The sequence below is a fragment of the Echinops telfairi genome, unplaced genomic scaffold, assembly GCF_000313985.2.
Source record: "Echinops telfairi isolate 266 unplaced genomic scaffold, ASM31398v2 ScPeMD7_70;HRSCAF=299, whole genome shotgun sequence".
NCBI classification, from domain to species: Eukaryota; Metazoa; Chordata; class Mammalia; order Afrosoricida; family Tenrecidae; genus Echinops; species Echinops telfairi.
Genome location: NW_022103968.1, coordinates 60,999,296 through 61,017,214, shown reverse-complemented (window position 1 = coordinate 61,017,214; position 17,919 = coordinate 60,999,296). Strand labels below are relative to the sequence as shown.

Sequence of the window (17,919 nt, the reverse complement as noted above, 5' to 3'; positions counted from 1 at the left end):
CTGCCCTTGTAGGGTGATGGTTTGTGTAGGTCTTTTGAGATAGCCTTTATCACTGGACACTCTTGAGGGGTGAGCCCAGCAAACGGACTCAAAAGGGAACAAGGATCTATGGTTCTTCTCCCCACAAACACCTGGAAGCCCGAGGGTATGGGACCTACTTTTCGATGGCTGACACGTCACTGGTGTTGAACTTCCCTTTGGTAAGCAGCTCCGGGGTGATCCGCCCTTCAAACAGGAGACCCTCCTTGGCCATCTTGACCAGGATCAGCCGAACCAGCTCCCCCAAGTACATGCCGCTGACCATCTTCTCAAACCTGCCGGAGACGAGCACACGGGGTTTGCGGGCTCTTCCCCACACTAGGTGCCCGGGGACTGGCCACACGAGGAGAGGAAGGTGCTGCCCCTCCCCTCCCAGGGCAACAGTCCCATGATGAGACACAGCAAGAGCAGGTGTGGTCTCCCCACAGGGCTCAGAGGGGCTGGAAGCCTCTTGCAGACAGGGTGAGGGATCCACACGGCACACCTGCCCCTGCAGAGGCTGATGGGAGAACACCAGTGGGCAGGCACAGGCAGGGAGGCTGCCTGGAGGTGAGGGCCAGATGAGGGTCCAGGTGGGGGTAGGGGTGGGCACCAGAATAAAGACCCCAGGCAGAGAGATCCCCACTTCCACCTCTCTCTGTACAGACGCTGTTCAGAACTTTCACAGTCGGCACCCCGTCAGCGAGATCCTAACCCCTTAGAAACAGGGTGGTCGGGACACATCACTGTCATGTGTCTTCTCGAGAGCAGGCAGACAGGGCTGCAGGCTGCTCTCCCTGTGGGGTGGCCATCAAGGCCAGCGCTGGCCAGCCCCCTGCATTCACTCTCTTTTTCTCCACTCAATAGTGCCAAGAACTTGCTTTGGGGAACCCAGTCCTTGCGCCTGCCCTTCCCGCTAAATCCCAGTGGTGGGAAGAACTGAGTCTCTTAAGCCAGTCAGCAGTCAGCGTCCGCGCGTCCACTGCTCCGGCCAAGTGTAGGCCTGGGCCAGGCACAGAGAGTGCTGTGGCTGCAAAGCCAGGCTGTCGGCTGTGTGACCACAGTAGCCATTTGGGTCCAAGGCTGACGGGTGGTGGTGGCCAGGAGAAGCCTGAGGGTGATGTCTGGCTGTCCTGGGGCGGGCCAGGTCTGCACCAGAGGCAGGCCCCTGGACTGAGCACATCCGAGAGGCAGGTTCCCCATTTCTCCCCTCCGTGGGAGTCCAGCTGGCACACCCAGGGTTGGCTCTCGGATGCAGCAAGCAATCTGTTCCAGCCAAGGAGCTGCCGGCACCCCAGCACCCCACCTTCCCCTCACTACGGGCCACAAGGAGACTTCCGGCCCCATTAGAAACACTGTCCTCATTGTTCCCACGGTGGACAGGACCAGACGGGCCCTCCCCAGGCAGGCTGCCTCCAGGGTCCCTGGCAGGAGAGCCTTTGAGCAGCTGGTTGCTGTCCCCGCGCCTGTCGGAGTGGCCTCTAAGCAGATCTCAGGGTTCGGGACTGGCAGGGTTGAAGTAAAGCCAGACCTCACAACCCCGGCTCTCCCACCAGTAGGTAACACACCTATCTGTGCCCCAGCTGCCTGTCTGTACAGGGGGGCTAATGATAGGTTCTGTTCACAAGGCAGGGAGGAGATGGGTTCGTCTAGGTCAAGTGCTATACCGTCCAGCTAATGGTAAGTAGTCACAGCCCTTCCTCTATGTTGACACTGCTCGAAGCTCATTCTGCACATGTATGACTGTATCTCATCTCATTACACCCGGGTTAGGGTGGGGCAGGCATTATCATCAGCCCCGTTTCAGAGATGGGGAAACTGAGGCACAGGGAGGTGTTCGGCCTCCCTGTCAGATGGTGGGCACAGGAAGGGTGTGACCCACAGGGTTGGGAAGTAGGCTGGTAGGAGAAGGTTGGGGGTTGTATTGTGATAAAGGAAGCAACGAGCATGGGCCTGCACACAAGCAAGGAGGAGTCCCCTTGGCAACAGGGCCTGAGCTCACCCACAGCCCAAGGAGTGAGCTCCCGTCCGGGAGGCCGGCCAGCCTGGACAGGATGGTCCACGGGGGGAGCGTGAGCAGCCACCAGACAACGTGCTTGGCATTGACTTGGAAACGTGAGGTTACTGCCTCAGCACAGAGGCCAGAGAATTCTGCAGCACTACCGAGTGGGCGGACCGGCTGCTGCGGCTCTGTGGGTGGTGTCCCCCGTGCATTTAGGAGGAGGAGCCAAAAAAGGAATCACAGGGCAATGGGATTCCAGATCCCAGACGCTAACCCAGACAACGGAAGAGCAGGAGGCAAAGACAGGAAGGAAGGAGAATGAAACTGAACAGCAGACGGGAAATACACCCACCCACGATGGTCAACTGACGCTGGAGAAGGGTGCTAAGTCCAGTCAAGGGGCCAAGACAGTCCTTTCAATACACGGACTGGGAAAACTAGATGTCCACATGCACAAGAGTGAGAGAGTCCAGACCTCACACCATATAGCAAAACACAAACGCAGGCTCGATGTGGACCCAAATGAGCAAACTAAAGCCATCACAGTCTTAGAAGAAAATGCAGGGGCAAGGCTGTGGGGCTGAACCTTTATCAAGACACTCCCTCCTATGATAACAAAAGCACAAGCAGCAAGAGACACAAGAGAATCCGGCATCATCCCAGACGCAGGGGCCGCAGTGGCCCAGAGACAGCTCAGAAGGCAGGTGGGGCAGGAAAGGAGGAGGGGTGGAATGGGGGCGCAGACAGGGAAGTGGGGTCGGTGCAGGCTGGGGGCTGCAGGAATTGCTGGATGGGAAAGTGACTTGCTCTGGAAACTTTTTACTCACGTCACAATAAACAGACCAACTCAACGGGCCTTCAAAATGAAGACCTTGTGCTCACCAACGTGAAGGTGAAAAGACAAGTCCGGGCTGGGAGAAGGGCTGCAGAAGCCGTATGTCTATAACAGGAATCGCAAAGTAATGACTACTGTTAGACCGATGTATAAAACTCGAACGACGTCAAAACACCCACTCCTACAATGAATGGGCAAAGGACTTGAATGGACGACATTTTCCAAAAGAGAACATTCAAAGGGTCACCAAACACGTGACGAGATACCGCACCCTCACTCATCATCAGAAAGACGCAGATCAAAATCACAGGCAGATACCATTTCACTCCAACTGGGAAGGGCAAAACAGAAAACCAGCTTCAAAACTTAGGAACATAATGTAGCTGGAGGAGAAGCTGGAACCCCTTCTCCAACACTGGCTGGAGGGCGGGCATGTACAATGGTCCAGACGTCGTGCAAACCAGTGTGACAACTCTTCCACAACTAAGCCAGAACTGCCAGCGGGCCCACTCCCAGGCATGCTCCTTCCAAAGACATGAAAGCGGAGAACTAAACTGACCCTCAAGCCCTGTCCTTTGCAGCACTACCCGCAATCGCCCACATGTGTGAACAGCCTAAAGCCTCATTCACAGGTGAGGGCATCAGCAGAAGGTGGTGCATACCTGCAATGGAATATTGCTCAGCCAGAAGTATAGAAGAAACGAGGTCTTGATACGTGCTACCGCACCGACGGAGGGAGTTAGAACAGCTTGATGCTGCTGAATGAAATCACTATGACAAGACTTCACTGGCTTACATAAAAGGGCAAGAAAAGGCCAATGGAGAGAGACCAAACTGTATGAGGGGCTGCCAGGAGCAGTAAGGTGGTTAATAATGACAGAAAGAGCTAGCAAGTTGCACACCTGTAAGAAGATGAGCTGGCCAAAGCTGTGCCACAGCGACCTTTACAACAAGAAAGAGGCACTGCTGGGATGCTAACGTACAACCAGAAACAAACGCCAAGGTGTCACGAGACAGCTCTATTAATTGGCCTGATACCTGGCCGGTTTGTTCAGTCCTTCCCTTCTACCACCTAGCTCATCCCAGAGTGCCTGGGGCCTCCGGAGGTTGGAGTGACCATGCAATGGAAACATTTGGTCTCTTTTGACCTGGGTCAGGCCAGGAATGGGAAGGGGAATGTCAGGTAGGTCTCTACCATCAGACCCAGAGAGCGAGATGGTGCCTGGCAGCCAGCACTGAGCATTTTGATTCAAGTTTCTGTAGAAGAATCATGATCAAAAGAGGGACCATGCAGAAGAGAATTTCGTATTCCCATGAAGTCCAGACTTTCTGAGAAAATCTCTAAACCTTAACCTACAAATATCCCCTGAAATCTTAAAACCAATAGCAGTCTAGCCTAGCTGGTGAAAAAGGTCTGCCTCGGGCACAATGTCCTTCCAAGACCTGCCTATAGGGATCAAGGAATGACAGGCAGGTGGAGGCCCAGACAGGGACCTCAGGGGACAGTGAGCTCATGTCAATGAGGGAGGAAGAGACTGAGGATGAGGATGGTTGCACAAATGTGATCAGTGCCCCTGGCTTGCAGATGGAAGACCGGTTGAATCAGCGCGTGTTTCGCTGTGAATATTCTCACCGCTACCAAAATGAAAAACTGTTAGCAAACTAATCAAATAAATCAGCAGCCAGGAATGAAAGACCAGCGAGTCCCCGAGTGGCACAAATGCCTGACTACTGTCCACCCTCCTCCCCACCCCCCAGAGACCGGAAGAAAGGCCGCCTGGTGATCCGCTTCCAGAAATCCCAGCCTTGAAACCACAGAGCAGCCCCGCTCTGCTGACCTGACGTCACCAGGGGTTGAAGTGGACAACGGGGGTCTGTTTGGTTTTTTTTGGGGGGACCATCCCTGGGTTTCTGTTGCTGCTTGTTTGGGGGCCATGCAGGACTTGTCAACCGTCGCAGTCAATAACCGCGTGTGAGTTGGGGGTCAAGTTTTGCCACCAAAGGAAAAGAGAAAAACAAAGTATGGTTTCGGGGCCTTGGGACAGTGGGCATGGCGCGCGTGTGGCCTGGAGCCCCAGACAAGAGCTGCAAAGCTCGCGTTTGGGGATTTCACACCCTGGGAAGTGTGACGTACTCGCCACCACCCCTGGTTATGCGGCAGTGCGTTGGCCCTTGATGTAATTCTATTAATTCAGCCGGAAAGCCCCTCTGCCATCCTGGCTAATAGCTTTCATAATCACTAGCAAACCCCCGTCCGTTCCTTCGGCATAGGGAGGTGGGCTGTTGGGCCCACACAGTCAGTGCACACGACAAGGTGGGCTAGCAAGGAGGGAGGGACGAAGAGAGGACTTTTGCTCAGAGTACACTGAAAGGATTTTATAATCTGGTTAGGGGGCGAGGGGGGCAAAACCAGTCGCCCAACTTGAAGCATGTAATCAATGTCACTGAGGTATACAAGCAGAAATTCATTAAACATGTTGTGAAAACTGAGTGTGCACTTCAGAGCACACATAGTTCAACAAGTAGGTAAGGGGCTGACTACTAACAGAAAGGTTGGCGGTTCAAGCCCACCCGGACGTGCCTTGGAAGCGAGGCCTAGTGATCTCCTTCCAAGAGGGCAGAGCCTTGCGCCCCCGGGAGCAGGATCGCCAGCAGTGGAGCCGACCCGCACAACCGGGTGATAGCTCAGTGGTTAGTGCTCCCCATCACCTCACGGCCAAGAAGGAAAGGGTAGGAGACTCACAGCTGCTTTCCAGGATTGAGGGAGCCCCGATCTATCTCTCGGTCAAACTCGGTCCGGATGTCTTCTAGAGACCCGTTGTCCCCAAAGGCCCCCCACTCCGTGTTGATGCACATCCTCCCCTCGTCGCCTTCCACCAGGTCAATGTGCCTGAGTTCCTCCATGTAGCAGGCGTTGGTGCCAGTGCCTTAGAGACAAGACCAGAAGCTGAGGCCACACAGACCCGGGAGGGAAGGCAGTGCCTTCTCAGGGCGTCCGCGGAGGCGGGGAGAGCAGAGGCGTGCTGTTAGTTACCAATGATGAGGCCCACTTCACACTGCTGGTCATCGTAGCCACAGGTCATCATGGTCCCCACTGTGTCATTCACCACGGCCACGATGTTGGCATCGTAGTTCTGGGGACGGGAAAACGGGTGTCACCGTCTCCTCAGTGGGGGAGAGTGCCAGTCTTAGTGGCCACCACTACTCTTGTTGGTAGAGCCGATTGCATTAATACTGGTGCTCAAATTAATTGGACAAGGGTGCCAACTCTTTCCAGGGTGAACGTTACGCACAGAGCCACATGGCTCTGAAAACCCACCTCGTTATACCTTCGTGCCAACCGTCACAGTCCACTCTGCTGCCCTTGCCCCACCATCGCAGGGTTAGAGCCCCTGCCAGCGTGGTTCCCTGCACAATTCCACATGCCCCTGGAGGGAGGGTTAAATGCTTGCCTGGAGTCCTGTTCCTTTGGGCAGCTCCCTGGGGTGGCAATTCTGAGCCCCCAGAGTGGAACCAGCCCTGTCCTTCCGGACTCTGGACCCTCCCCCTCCTTTGCTCAGGTCTTCACGACCCCAGGGTCCTGGCACACTCTGACCACAGACCCCTGCCCTCCCTGCCCCCCAGAAAGGGCCTCGTCTGTCTGAGAGCACAGCCTGCTCCCCACGGCCCACACCCCCTGCGTGGCAGAGGCAGGCGGCCCCGGGAGAAATTACCCCTCGCTTTTTGATGGCTTTGTTCAGCAGCGCCACCACATCTGCTCCCTCTACTCCGCTCGCTTTAAATCTCTTTGTCCAGGTGATCAGGATGGCCTGCAAAGGAGGGCAGAGAGGACGGATGAGCCTGAGCCTGAGAAGCCTCGAGAACCCCCAGGTCCCTGGAGAAGTTGTTCAAAGGCAGGGAAGAAAGAGAGGCCCAGAGTGGACTCCGTTGCGGGTTCCCTCCATCCACTCGGTGCATTTCCCTGGGGCCTGCCAAGGGCTAAGACCCAGCCTACGAAAACTGACTCATGTTACAGTGAAGCCAGGGGCCAAGCAGGACGGCCGTTCGTGTCATTCCGCACGCAAACCTGACTGGATTTCAAACGCACAGCTAGAATCCTTTCAATAGAGAGCACTGGAAATGGTGTTTTCAGCTGATCACCTTTCCCATAGCTCTTGGCTCCCGGAGGGCAGCAAGCCACAGCCAAATATCAAGGGAAAGAAAATGCTAAGATGCTCCTTGGCTGTGGAGCTTCTGAGAGGCAGGTCCTGGAGGTTTAAGGGATACGGTTGACTCGGTGGGATTCATACCTCATTTGTCCAAGTCGGAACTTAACCCCCACCTCCCTGTAAAGCTGAGACTCTGCTCTGCTCACACAATCTGCTGCCATTTCTACTTGTCAGTCAATGGAGAAACATCCAGAAGACAGGCATCCAATGGTTGTTCACTTAGGGGCGTGGAGTGCAGGGGGTTCACCTTTTGCTTTACACACTTTCGTATTACTAACTAGTTTTACGTATTCCTTCTCCTCCCCCCACCCCCGAGTCAGCTATTAATAGAAACTACTGTTATAGTGCAGTGCTGTCTCCTCTGGGTGGGGAAGGTAGCTGTGCTGCAGAAGGCCTGGGAGGGCATAGGCCTGGGGATCCAGCTCTCCAGCATCCGCTGCCCTTGTTTACAACGACAGCCTAGGCAGCCGGAGGGCACTGGCAAGGGCAAGCCTTGGTGAGAATCGTGCTTCACATCTGCACCCACAGGGCCCAGTCACGGGACACTCAGCTCTCCCCTTACAAGGCCTGCTGGGGAATGTGTCCCCAAGGTGACCTTGGAAGTGGGCGTCTGAGACAGCAACACCTCAGGGACATTCCGACAAGCTGGAAGGTGACCGGCCACTGGAGGGGCATCCCCGGGATCCCAGATTTCCCTTCAACAAGCCATGTGACCTTGAAGAGGCCTCAGTTTCCCCATCTGTGAAACGAAGGGTGTGGCCTGCTGAGCTCTCAGGCCTCCCCCTTGCTCTCACTCTACGAGATTTCACAAGTATGTTGATGCCAGGGGTCAGTCTTGGGAGCGGGGCCCTGGAGGGTATTTACCGTACAGATGAAAGGGGTGCAGGGGCCCCGCCAAAACTCACTAGGCTGCACAAAGGGGACCTTCAGCAAAGCTACTAGCCCCTCTGAGCCCCAGTTCCCTTTGCAGAGCTTGGGGATCCCACATACTCAGCCCAGGGTGCTTGTTGTGAAGTACACGTTAGGACGGTGCCTGGCACAGGGTGGGCACCCAGGAAAGCTAACCCTCAGTATCCTGGGTGTGAGAAGTTTGCTCCAGTTACTCTCAGAGGGGGCAGGAACACTGGGAGGGAATGTGATTACACAACTCATTTTAAAGGTGATTTGATGGGGGGGGATGTTGTGGAATTGATTGTGGTAATGATTGTACAATTCTCCACGTGACTGAATCATTGAATTGTATGGCATGTGGATTATGCAATAAAACTGTAAAAAAGAAACTAGCAGGCAGTATCTTCTGTATCTAGTGCTACGGTAACAGGGGTTCTACAAGGAGATAACGTTAGTAAACAGAATTTATTCTCTCTCAAACACAAGAGTTACTCTCGTATATAACAGATATATATGTGCACACACACACATTTTTTCCTCCCTCCCTTTCTTGCCTGTCTGTCCCTGTAGAATTGGAATGGGGCTGAGTCTACTGTCAGGTATTCTTACCTGCAGCATCCCAGGTGCAATGCTGTCCCTATCTGGGTCTGCTTCGGTCCTTGTCCATCAGATAAATGAATGACCAACAAGAGGCTCTGTATGACAGGTCACCGGGAAGGCAGCAAGGGAATCCAGGGCTGGGCTCCTGCCCACGGGCATGGTTAAGAGGGTCCCGGCCCTGAGGCCGAGATCAGAATTACTGACCAGGTGCCTGCAGGTCAACCCCACCCAACGCTGTGAGATTCCAACAGATGACTGCCCCACCGCTCTCCACTGCCATCACCCGCCTCTGCTGGCTTGAGGTCTGTACCTGGTTCTCTCTACCCGTGGCCACAAATGGGAGCCTTCTCCAAAATCCCAGAAACAGCTTGACGGGTGGAAAAGCACAATCAGCCCCCGCGCCAATTTCTGCAAGTGCTCTTCAAAAACGTAGGACAGGACCGAGACCCTCCGAGAAGGGAAAGGGAAACCCTTATTTCCCAGAGCACTCTGGGGCGTCTGGGGGCCTGGCGACCCCAGGGGAATTCGTACCTCGTCAATTTTGGATTGTCGGCAGGGGAAGGAAAATGTGAATCCCACAGGCAAGTTCTTGTCTTTGATTTTCTTTTTCTCCATGAAGTCTCCCAAGCACTCAGCGACATGATCGAAGAGCTAGAGGAGGCAGGAGAGAGTAGTACAGGACGGGGGCTTAACGTTCCAGGAAAAAATGTGACCAGCCCTGTCCCACGCGTGGCACAGATGACGTCGGCTGACCCAGGCTGCAGAGTCCCTGGGGGAAGCAAAGGTTAATGCGCTCACCTGCTAGCCCCAAGCCTGCGGGTGAAGCCACCGCAAACCCTGTGGAGCACAGTCCTAACCCTAAGACGCTGGAGGCGCCGAGAGTCGAGACCAATTCCATGACAGCTGGAGCCGGGCCCCCCCGGGCCAGAACTCACAGAACCAGCGGACCCTGAGAAAAGCCACGGTGCACATGAGTGGCCACGGAGAACCGCAGACAGGAAGCATGTCAGAAGCTTCAAACACAACCGGACTCTGGTCTCTAACATGTTATCTGAGCAGCCAGAGAAGTCAAAAATGAGGCAGAGCCAGCTCCAGCCTCAGTCACACGCAGGCCGGGACGCACATCCCATATGGGATGAGGGGAGGGAATGGGGGTGGTCGGGCCCCCATCAAGCCCAGAAGTTCCCTAGACCACACTGGGGACCCAACAACCTTCAGACCAAGGTCACCTTCTCTGCTCCTTATTTGTGGGGGAGTAATAGACTGAGTAATAGACTCCAAGGGGCACACGCTGAGGGGCAGAGCTCTCTCTCTCTCTCTCACCGTTGTAGTGGGCACCCAGGTCCAGAGCCATTCTCAGGCCCAGGAGGCAACCCCCTCTGTCCTCTGCTGTGGGATTATAAAGAGACTTTTCCCCAGCTTTGTCTCCTCCAAAGACATGCCAAACATTAGAGGCTATTTGCCAGCATCTGGTGGGAGGTCAGATGCTTAGAGACATCCTCCCTTTCGGCAGTCAGCTGCCATACAACTGTCTGGGCCCACCACAGGTAGGACAATGGGCTACTTCTCTCTAAAGGCTTGCGACCATTAGTCTGGTCCACTGTAGGTGGGTTTACACCCTACTGATAGTGGTTTCTATGGAGATCCAGAGAACAGGTCAAACCTGCTCAGTGACATCCAAAGTTAGGCTGCCATCCTGAATCTAGGATCCGCCCTTCTTGTCACATGTGTACCCCCGTTATCTCCCCTTCCTATTGCATGGATACCCCTAGATCACCCCCTCTCATTACTGTATTACCTATAGCACAACCCTTTCCTGTGACATATGTCTTCCACTGTAATTAGGGGGCTTGCATGTCCCCAAAGAATATAAAAGCCTTGGTTAGCAAAAAATATCTCTCTCTCTCCACATGGACCACCAAGGGAGGCTGAGGTGAGCATGCTACCATGAAATGTGTCTGACTCCATTAGTTCCATCTCTCTTCTACCTCACATGCTCTCTATGACTTTACTATAATCTTTATTTATTATCACTGTACAATTGCGCCTACCGGACCTGTGATGCTGTGTTAGAGGCTGGGTACCCTGACACGCCGCAGTCACTTCGGCCGCCACCCACCAAGAGCCACCTTGAAGTCCTAGCAGCCACTGACTTCAAACACCCCGGTTCCTTTCGCCAGTTTCCCTCCGCACACCAAGGGGAGGGTGCACTATGGGCCCTGGGTACCTGCTGCCTCGCGCTCCAAGAGGCTGCGCCAAGCACAGCGCTCTGCTGCCCTCAATTTGCAGACGGGGCTGCAACGGAAGCGTCCCTGCTTGGCAACACGTTACCTTTGGTTGGACAGGGAATGCACCAGAGCACCCTGAGCTCTGAATGCAAACCGCCGAAGACGGGAGACTCACCACTCCAAAGGCGATGCATTCAGCTCTCTGATATCGCTCCTCGTTCCTAAGACGCACCCCAGAATGAACATAGTGTCGTGTGTGCTCCAACCAGAGGAGGCGTCAGCCGAACGGCCTCCTTACCCCTGGCTGTCATCTCTACGACTGTAATGGAAGCGTTGATGAGGCGGTGGGAGCATTCCATCCCACTGTAATTCCAGGTGCCCCCGCGTAGCTAACTCCTGTCTTTCTCACACAGTAGGTGTGACACTGCACTTTTCACCTGGACCCCTATATATACATACACACATCCCTGGATCACTATATATATATTACTGTCACTGTAAGTGAGCTTCTCGGAGGAACAAGGAAGGCCAGGGCCGAGCACACAGCCACAGGAAGCTACCCCAGCCTGTGTTTCCAGTCCAGGCCACGTTCCTTGCAGGGAATTCTTTCGAGGGGCCAAGAGTCATGATTCTGTTAGGTAGTCTAGCCTAAGGCTGGGGCGTCCATTAACGCAAGGCCAGAGGTCCGAGCTACGGAAACAAAGGAGTGGCACAGTGCACATGCGCAGAGGTTCAGGTTTCCCGCCAGGTACAGGTGGGTGGGTGCTGTACCTGGATTGGCCCACCTAATTCAATTCAGCCAATGGGGTTGACCAGGGGTCGTTCACCACGCCTCCCCGCGGAATCCTTGAAAAGGCAGGAGCCTGGAGTTGACCGTGTGACTTTGCGAGCAGTGTTCAGGCAGGCTGTACGTTCGGGGAGCCCTGTGGGTGCCTGTGTAAACCTGAAACTTCTTCTAACGCTCATGAAACTCACTTGGAGCACAAACCAGGCTTCAGCGTGAATTCTTTCTCTCACCAAGCCGAGGTATCTCTCTGCCCTGAGAGATCTAACAATCCCCCCCTCATTTGTCTTCGGAAGCCCCCGGCCCAGCTCTAAGGTCTGCCTTTCCTGCCAGGGTGAGGAAGCGTGACCAGCTTTGATCCTGGCACCTCTGCCCCTGAATCATGATTCCTCGGCTGGAGCTGAGGACACAGACCGGCTTCCCTGCTACGCTTGCTGCGACCTACATTCTAGATTAACATAAAGCATTGCTACGTGCATCCGCACCCACCACGTCACAGACTCGTGAGCTCCAGGCTCCCCTGGCAGCCCTCGCAGGGAGGGCTCCCACAGGGAGTGCCTGAGTGAAATCTGCGCTGAAGAAGCACGGTCACATGTATTGGGCCCCCCAAATTAATTTTTCCTGTCCTGATAATATGGTCATTATTAAAAATGTCCTTAATGCCCTCCTGCCCTCACAGAATCAGTCCCTCTGACTGAAGACAGACTGAAGCAGCAACCTCAAAATGTATTGTTCGAAATCCCCCAACCCAATTAAGTGACATTTAAACACACTGCTTACATTTCTGAAATTATTAAAACCCGAAATTGCATGCAGACTCGCGGCCACTCTGTGTGAGGAGAAAGGGAGGGAGGGAGGAAGAGGGTTCACACGTGCAGAGAGTGGCCTAGATCGAAAGGCAGCTCTTTGCAGTGTCTAAGGCTATGGGGTAAGTTTAATGTTGTTTCGAAACAAATACTTGAAACCGATTAGAACTGCACAAACATTACAGAAGACGAGAGTTCCTCCAATCAGTTTACACTGCTCCCCATCTGTGAGTCTGAGCTTCTCCGTGGGTCAGTTGATGTCCACACTCGAAGTCAGCAGCAGGCACGTCATGTCCAGCCTCACGCGAAGTGTGCAGTGGACGGGTTTCCACTTCATCTGCTTTTCCTCTTTAGACTTGTGCTGCCTGACCCCCTGGCCTTGCCTCCTTCCCCACAGCCCTTATTTCTCCTCGCCGTCTAACTATCAAAGACCAAGCGGTTCACGTGGACAGAACGGGACTATTCAAAGCCCAGCTCCATTCCCCCAACTGCAAAATGGGAATATGGTCCTCACCCCGTAGGGTTACCGTGAAGACTTCATGAGTTACTACAGATAAAGGACTTGTACATAACAAGTATGTGCAAGGAGTCCAAAAGTTGGTGGGAAAATTCCGTGATCCTTTTAATACTCTATCACTGTGATCACCAGCATCCTTCCTTCGCAGACTGCTTGGGGTGGGCAGTGGAAGAAACAGAGACAGCGGGCGATGAAGTGGCCATGGGGATGAGCAGAAGGGAAGGCAGGGACAGAGACAAGAGGACGTCGCTGGACAAGAACTCAGGGAGGCGTGTGCATTTGTGTATGGAGAGAGCGGTGTCTTCTTCCCTCAAATTGCAAATCCCCTGAAAGGTCAGACAAAGGGGAATGTTGGCAGCAGGCAGGCTGGGGAACAGAGTGACAGGTGAGTGCTTGCTGCCCCAAACCCGAGGCTTCTGGGAGTCTGAAAAAAGGAGCAATACAGTGGCCAAGTGGACACCAGCTGGAGCCTAAAGGCAGCAGCTTCCCACACGTCTGAGCTGGAAGGGCCCAGGAGCAGGGAGGAGTGGTGGGGGCAGCGGCCCAGCTGGTCCACCGGAACAGGTGAAAGAAGCCCACGGAGCAGCTCAGGTTCTGGGTCCTACCCACATGAGTTAGGAGAAGGCTCCTGGGCCGCCTCTCAAAGTCTGCCCCCGAACAAATGGGCTCTCTGGTGAACTAGTCACGAACCGTGTGGCGAACACACCCTCCTTAAAGCAACTATTTGGCAAGCTCTGAATAGGGAGCTTGGATGGCAGCCACAGCTCCAGAGCAAAGCTGCAAACCGGAGGAGCCAGAAGGTCTGCAAGAAAGATGGGCTTTGGGACTTGGGGTGACAGAGACCTTGATGGGGAGGGGCTGGGGATCCACCGGTGGTGGTACCCAGAGAGCTGGGAGCTGGGTGAAGAGGCCTTCCTCAGCATGCCTTTGGGAAAACCTGGAGGGGGTAGGCTTTGGGTACTGAATGTAAGGAGTGGGTGAAGGGGGGGGACAGTGATTTTCCAAGCAAAACCCTGCTTTCCAGCCGTTGTTCTGGGGCCAAGGATTTGTGCGATGCCATTACAGCAGGTAGCTGCCAGCCCTAGGATGTGCCCTGGAGCCGTAAACGATAATTCCTCTTACTCAACATGGCAACAGCCCCACCTCAGGAGGGTTGGGCTCGGAGGAAGGGATGTGTTCATGCAGGGCTTTGGGCCAAACTTCTGCTTGGGGGGGCAAGCCCAGGATCCCAATGGGATGAGGGCTGCAGGGTCTCCCTCCTCACAGTCCCGGCTCCGCAAAGGTCCAGCGGCTCACCCACAGAGCTGCACACTCCCACTACCCAGGCAATGGGAGTCTCTTCTGGAATAACCCCACCTCCACCCAGCTGCCCCTCCCTCCACAGCCCCAAACTCTCCAGCAGGGGCTCAGGTTTCAGCCGCCTGGCCAGCCGGGGCTAAGCCCCAGGGAACGGGGACCCACCTGGCTTCCACTGCCGTGAATGATGTTCTCAGGGGTGTCGTACACCTCGGACTCCATGCGCACATTCTGATGCTGGTCATGATTCACTTGCACCCGGAGAATCCGAAAGGAAGACCCACCAAGATCCAAGGCAATGAAATCTCCCTTTTCTGTTTAGGGAGACAGCAGGTATCCTGAATCAGATTCACAGGTTATGACACACACTGGATGGACCCCCTTCTCTGCGGGGACCAGGCCCTCCCTGCGTCCCCTCTGCACTGCTCTTTCAGGTGAGAGCCCACAGACCTTCTCTCAGCACTCCCCCTACCGGGAAAGCCAGCCTGAGGAAACTACACCAAGCTTGGGACCCTGAAACAGCCATTGCTTTCAGTAACCCCAGTCTCACACCCAACTCCAGGGGCATGAGAGCAATGGCTCAAGTACAATGTAGTCACCGCCCCCACCCCCCAAAAAAAAAAAAAATCCGCATCATCAAATTAGGGCCAGCGGCATTTCGCTCCGAGACAGCCATGCACGTTGAGGTCCACCCCAGCTCTGACACCCCGATGGGTAGCCCATAGCTTCGATAATTCCCTGAGGGATGCTTTCATCAGCAAAGGCCCTGGTGGTCACAGGAGAACAGACCGGCCATTGTCATTAGATCCCCAAACTGAGGTGGTCTCAAGAAACAGACGGAGCTGTGGAGACACGGCACACCAAGACCAGCAGGGAGCAGCATGCCTGGGGGCCACACACAGGACAACAAACCATGTAGCCAAGCATTGCCCCTGACAACTTTCTTTCTTTAATATTTTACTGTTTCATTCAGGTGGAAGTTTAGGAGCCCTGATGGCTTAGTAAGGAGTCCACAGGGTGTAGTGGTTACAGGTGGACTGCAATCCTCATGGTCAGCTGTTCAAAACCACCAGCAGCCCTGCAAGGGAAAGACTTCTCTTTCTACTCCTGTAAACAGTTCCGGTCTCGGAGACCCAAAGAGGTGGCAATGAGTCAACATTGACTTGATGGCAGTGCGTTTGGTTTTAGTGGCGTGGTGGTTATGCGTTGGGCTGCTAACCACAAGGTCAGTAGTTCTAAACCACCAGCCGCTCCTCAGGAGAAAGATGAGGCTTTCTACTCCCATAAAGAGTTCCAGTCTCGGAAACTCGCAGTTCTACCCTGCCCATGGGGTCAGTATGAGTGGGTCAACTGGATGGCCGTGAGTCTGGTTTAACGTGAAAGTTTACATAGGAAATGGGTTTCCAATAAAAACCCACACATGCATTGCTCAGTGACACTGGCTGCAAACCCTGTAAGGTGCCAGCACTCTGCCCATTTCCTCCCTGGCTTCTGGCAAAGGCTGCCCTCTGCATCTCACATAGTTGTTTCTTCTACAGAGCACATGCTTCCTGGGCACTAGGGTTTGCTTAATTACAGCAGGCGTCCTCAAACTAGGGCGCCCGCGGGCCACATGCGGCCCCTGAGGACATTTATCGGCCTGCTGGGTGTATTTGCCCCGTTTGTTTTTTTACTTCAAAATAGGATATGTGCATAAGAACTTGTTCATAGTTTTTTTTTTTAACTATAGTCCAGCCCTCCAACATGTCTGAGGGACAGTGAACTGGCCCCCTGTTTAAAAAGTTTGAGGACCCCTGATTTATAGGCTCATCTGTTAATTGGCTCAAAAGCACCAGCTGCTCTTCAGGAGAAAGACGAGGCTTTCCACTCCTGTAAAGAGTTCCGTCTCGGAAGCCCCCGGAGCGGTCCTTCTCGGTTCTGCAGGCTGCTCTGAATCAGGATCGTCTCAATGCAGTGTTTGGTTTTAGTTTATCTCCTTCCCCCAAGCACCAAGCCCTGTATACAGCAGGTGACCAATCGATGCTTGCTGCCAGCTCAGCAAGAAAGGTGTGGACAAGCTGGGTAGGTCTGAACTGCCGAGCCTTTGCTTACCCGCACACGCTCCGCCCCTGCTCCCTGCGGTGCTCTCTACCAGGAAGCAGCTCCGGGCAAGGGAAACGGGATTTGTGGCACACTTTTTGGGACATGCGGCATCTCTCTAGATCAGTGGTTCTCAACCTTCCTAATGTTGCGACCCTTTAATACAGTTCCTCATGTTGTAGTGACCCCCCAACCATAAAATTATTGTTGCTACTTCATAACTGTCATTTTGCTAGGAATCGGACGACCCTGTTATGAATCTAACGACCCACAGGTTGAGAACCGCTGCTCTAGATCCTTGCCCCGGCTTTCATCCAGGAGGGTGGGGGCAACCCTCTGCCCTGGTTCAGGGGAGAGATGTGTGGATGGCCATACCCAGAACCATCCAACTTAGTCATCGTGACTGTTCAAGACTGGCCCACGGTTCAGACGAGCCGATCATTTTCCTCGACCCAAACTCCCCTAGTTCCAAGGAGCCTGTGTGGAAGAGTGGCTAAGCGTTGGGCTGTCAACCCAGAGACTAGTTACCTGGCTGGTGGGTCAGACCTACCCAGAGGCTCCTCGGGAGAAAGACCGGGAGATCTGCTCTCAGAGATTGAGCTTTATAACACACTCACTGCCATCAAGTCAATCCCAACTCACAGCGACCCAACTGCATGGAGCAGAACCGCCCCCTGGGTTTTCGAGGGATGAGAGCAGCGGTTCTCAACCTCCCTAAGGCCGCCACCCCTTCATACAGTTCCTCATGTGGCGGTGACCCCCCCCACCATAAAATTATTTTCTCTCTTTTTTTCATACAATTATTTTCGTTGCTACCTCATCACTGTCACTTTGCTACTGTTATGAATCGGGCGACCCCTGTGAAAGGGTCGTTCGACCCCCAAAGGGGTGGTGACCCACAGGTTGAGAACTGATGGGCTAGAACATCTCACTTTCTCCCTCGGAGAAGCTGGTGGTTTGAAACCAGACCTTGCAGTGAACGGCCCAACTCAAGACCCACTCCATCACCAGGCTCCGTGGAGCCCCGACTGGGCCACAAGAGCCCCCACGAGTCACCACCCATCTGGAGAAACCTAACAACACGGGGGACAAGGACGCCCTGATGGACTACGAACGGAACGGCGGGAAGTTCCAATCCACCCAAGTGCGTTGGAAGAAAGGCCTGGCGATCTATTTCCAAAAGGTTCCTGCCATTGAAAGCCCTATGTGCGGTTCTGCTCTGAGAGGCATGCGGCCGCCGTACATCATCAGAGTCACCCTGAAGGCGCTGTGTTATCATGGGCAAGCGTAATTTCCCCCTGGGGCTGCCGGTGGTGATGGCTGGGGCTGGGCTGTCCCGCATAAGAAGGGGACACTCAAAGGAATGGACAGGTGACTGAAAGCTGGAGACACAGGTGAGGCCCTCGATTGTGACGTCAACCTAAAACTTGACTTCCCAGGGATGTCAACCTAAATTTTCTTTCTGTCCGTGCACCACGTTGTCTTCTTTCAACTACGGCTCGGAGGCCCCCAAGTCTTCGAACCACCATGCCCTTTTTACAGACCGGAAACGGAGGCTCAGGAAAACCAAGGGACATCTCTGAGGCCAAACAGCCATGTGGGGGGAGGTTAGATGCTCAGGCATTCCCCCACTGAGGGCAATCAGTTGCCAGACT

The 17,919-nt window shown here is 54.3% G+C and overlaps 1 protein-coding gene across 1 annotated transcript in view; it reads right to left on the bottom strand.

Moving 5' to 3' along the window:
• The window catches only part of HK1 (hexokinase 1), a 44,847-nt gene that overhangs the window by 21,914 nt on the left and 5,014 nt on the right, over positions 1-17,919 (bottom strand). The window contains exons 2-7 of the mRNA XM_004701138.3: positions 14,351-14,499; positions 9,086-9,205; positions 6,569-6,664; positions 5,890-5,989; positions 5,599-5,782; positions 159-314 (exon numbers count right to left, since the gene is read on the bottom strand). Coding sequence (XP_004701195.3) covers positions 159-314; positions 5,599-5,782; positions 5,890-5,989; positions 6,569-6,664; positions 9,086-9,205; positions 14,351-14,499 — 805 coding nt within the window. The remainder of the gene's footprint in view (positions 1-158; positions 315-5,598; positions 5,783-5,889; positions 5,990-6,568; positions 6,665-9,085; positions 9,206-14,350; positions 14,500-17,919) is intronic.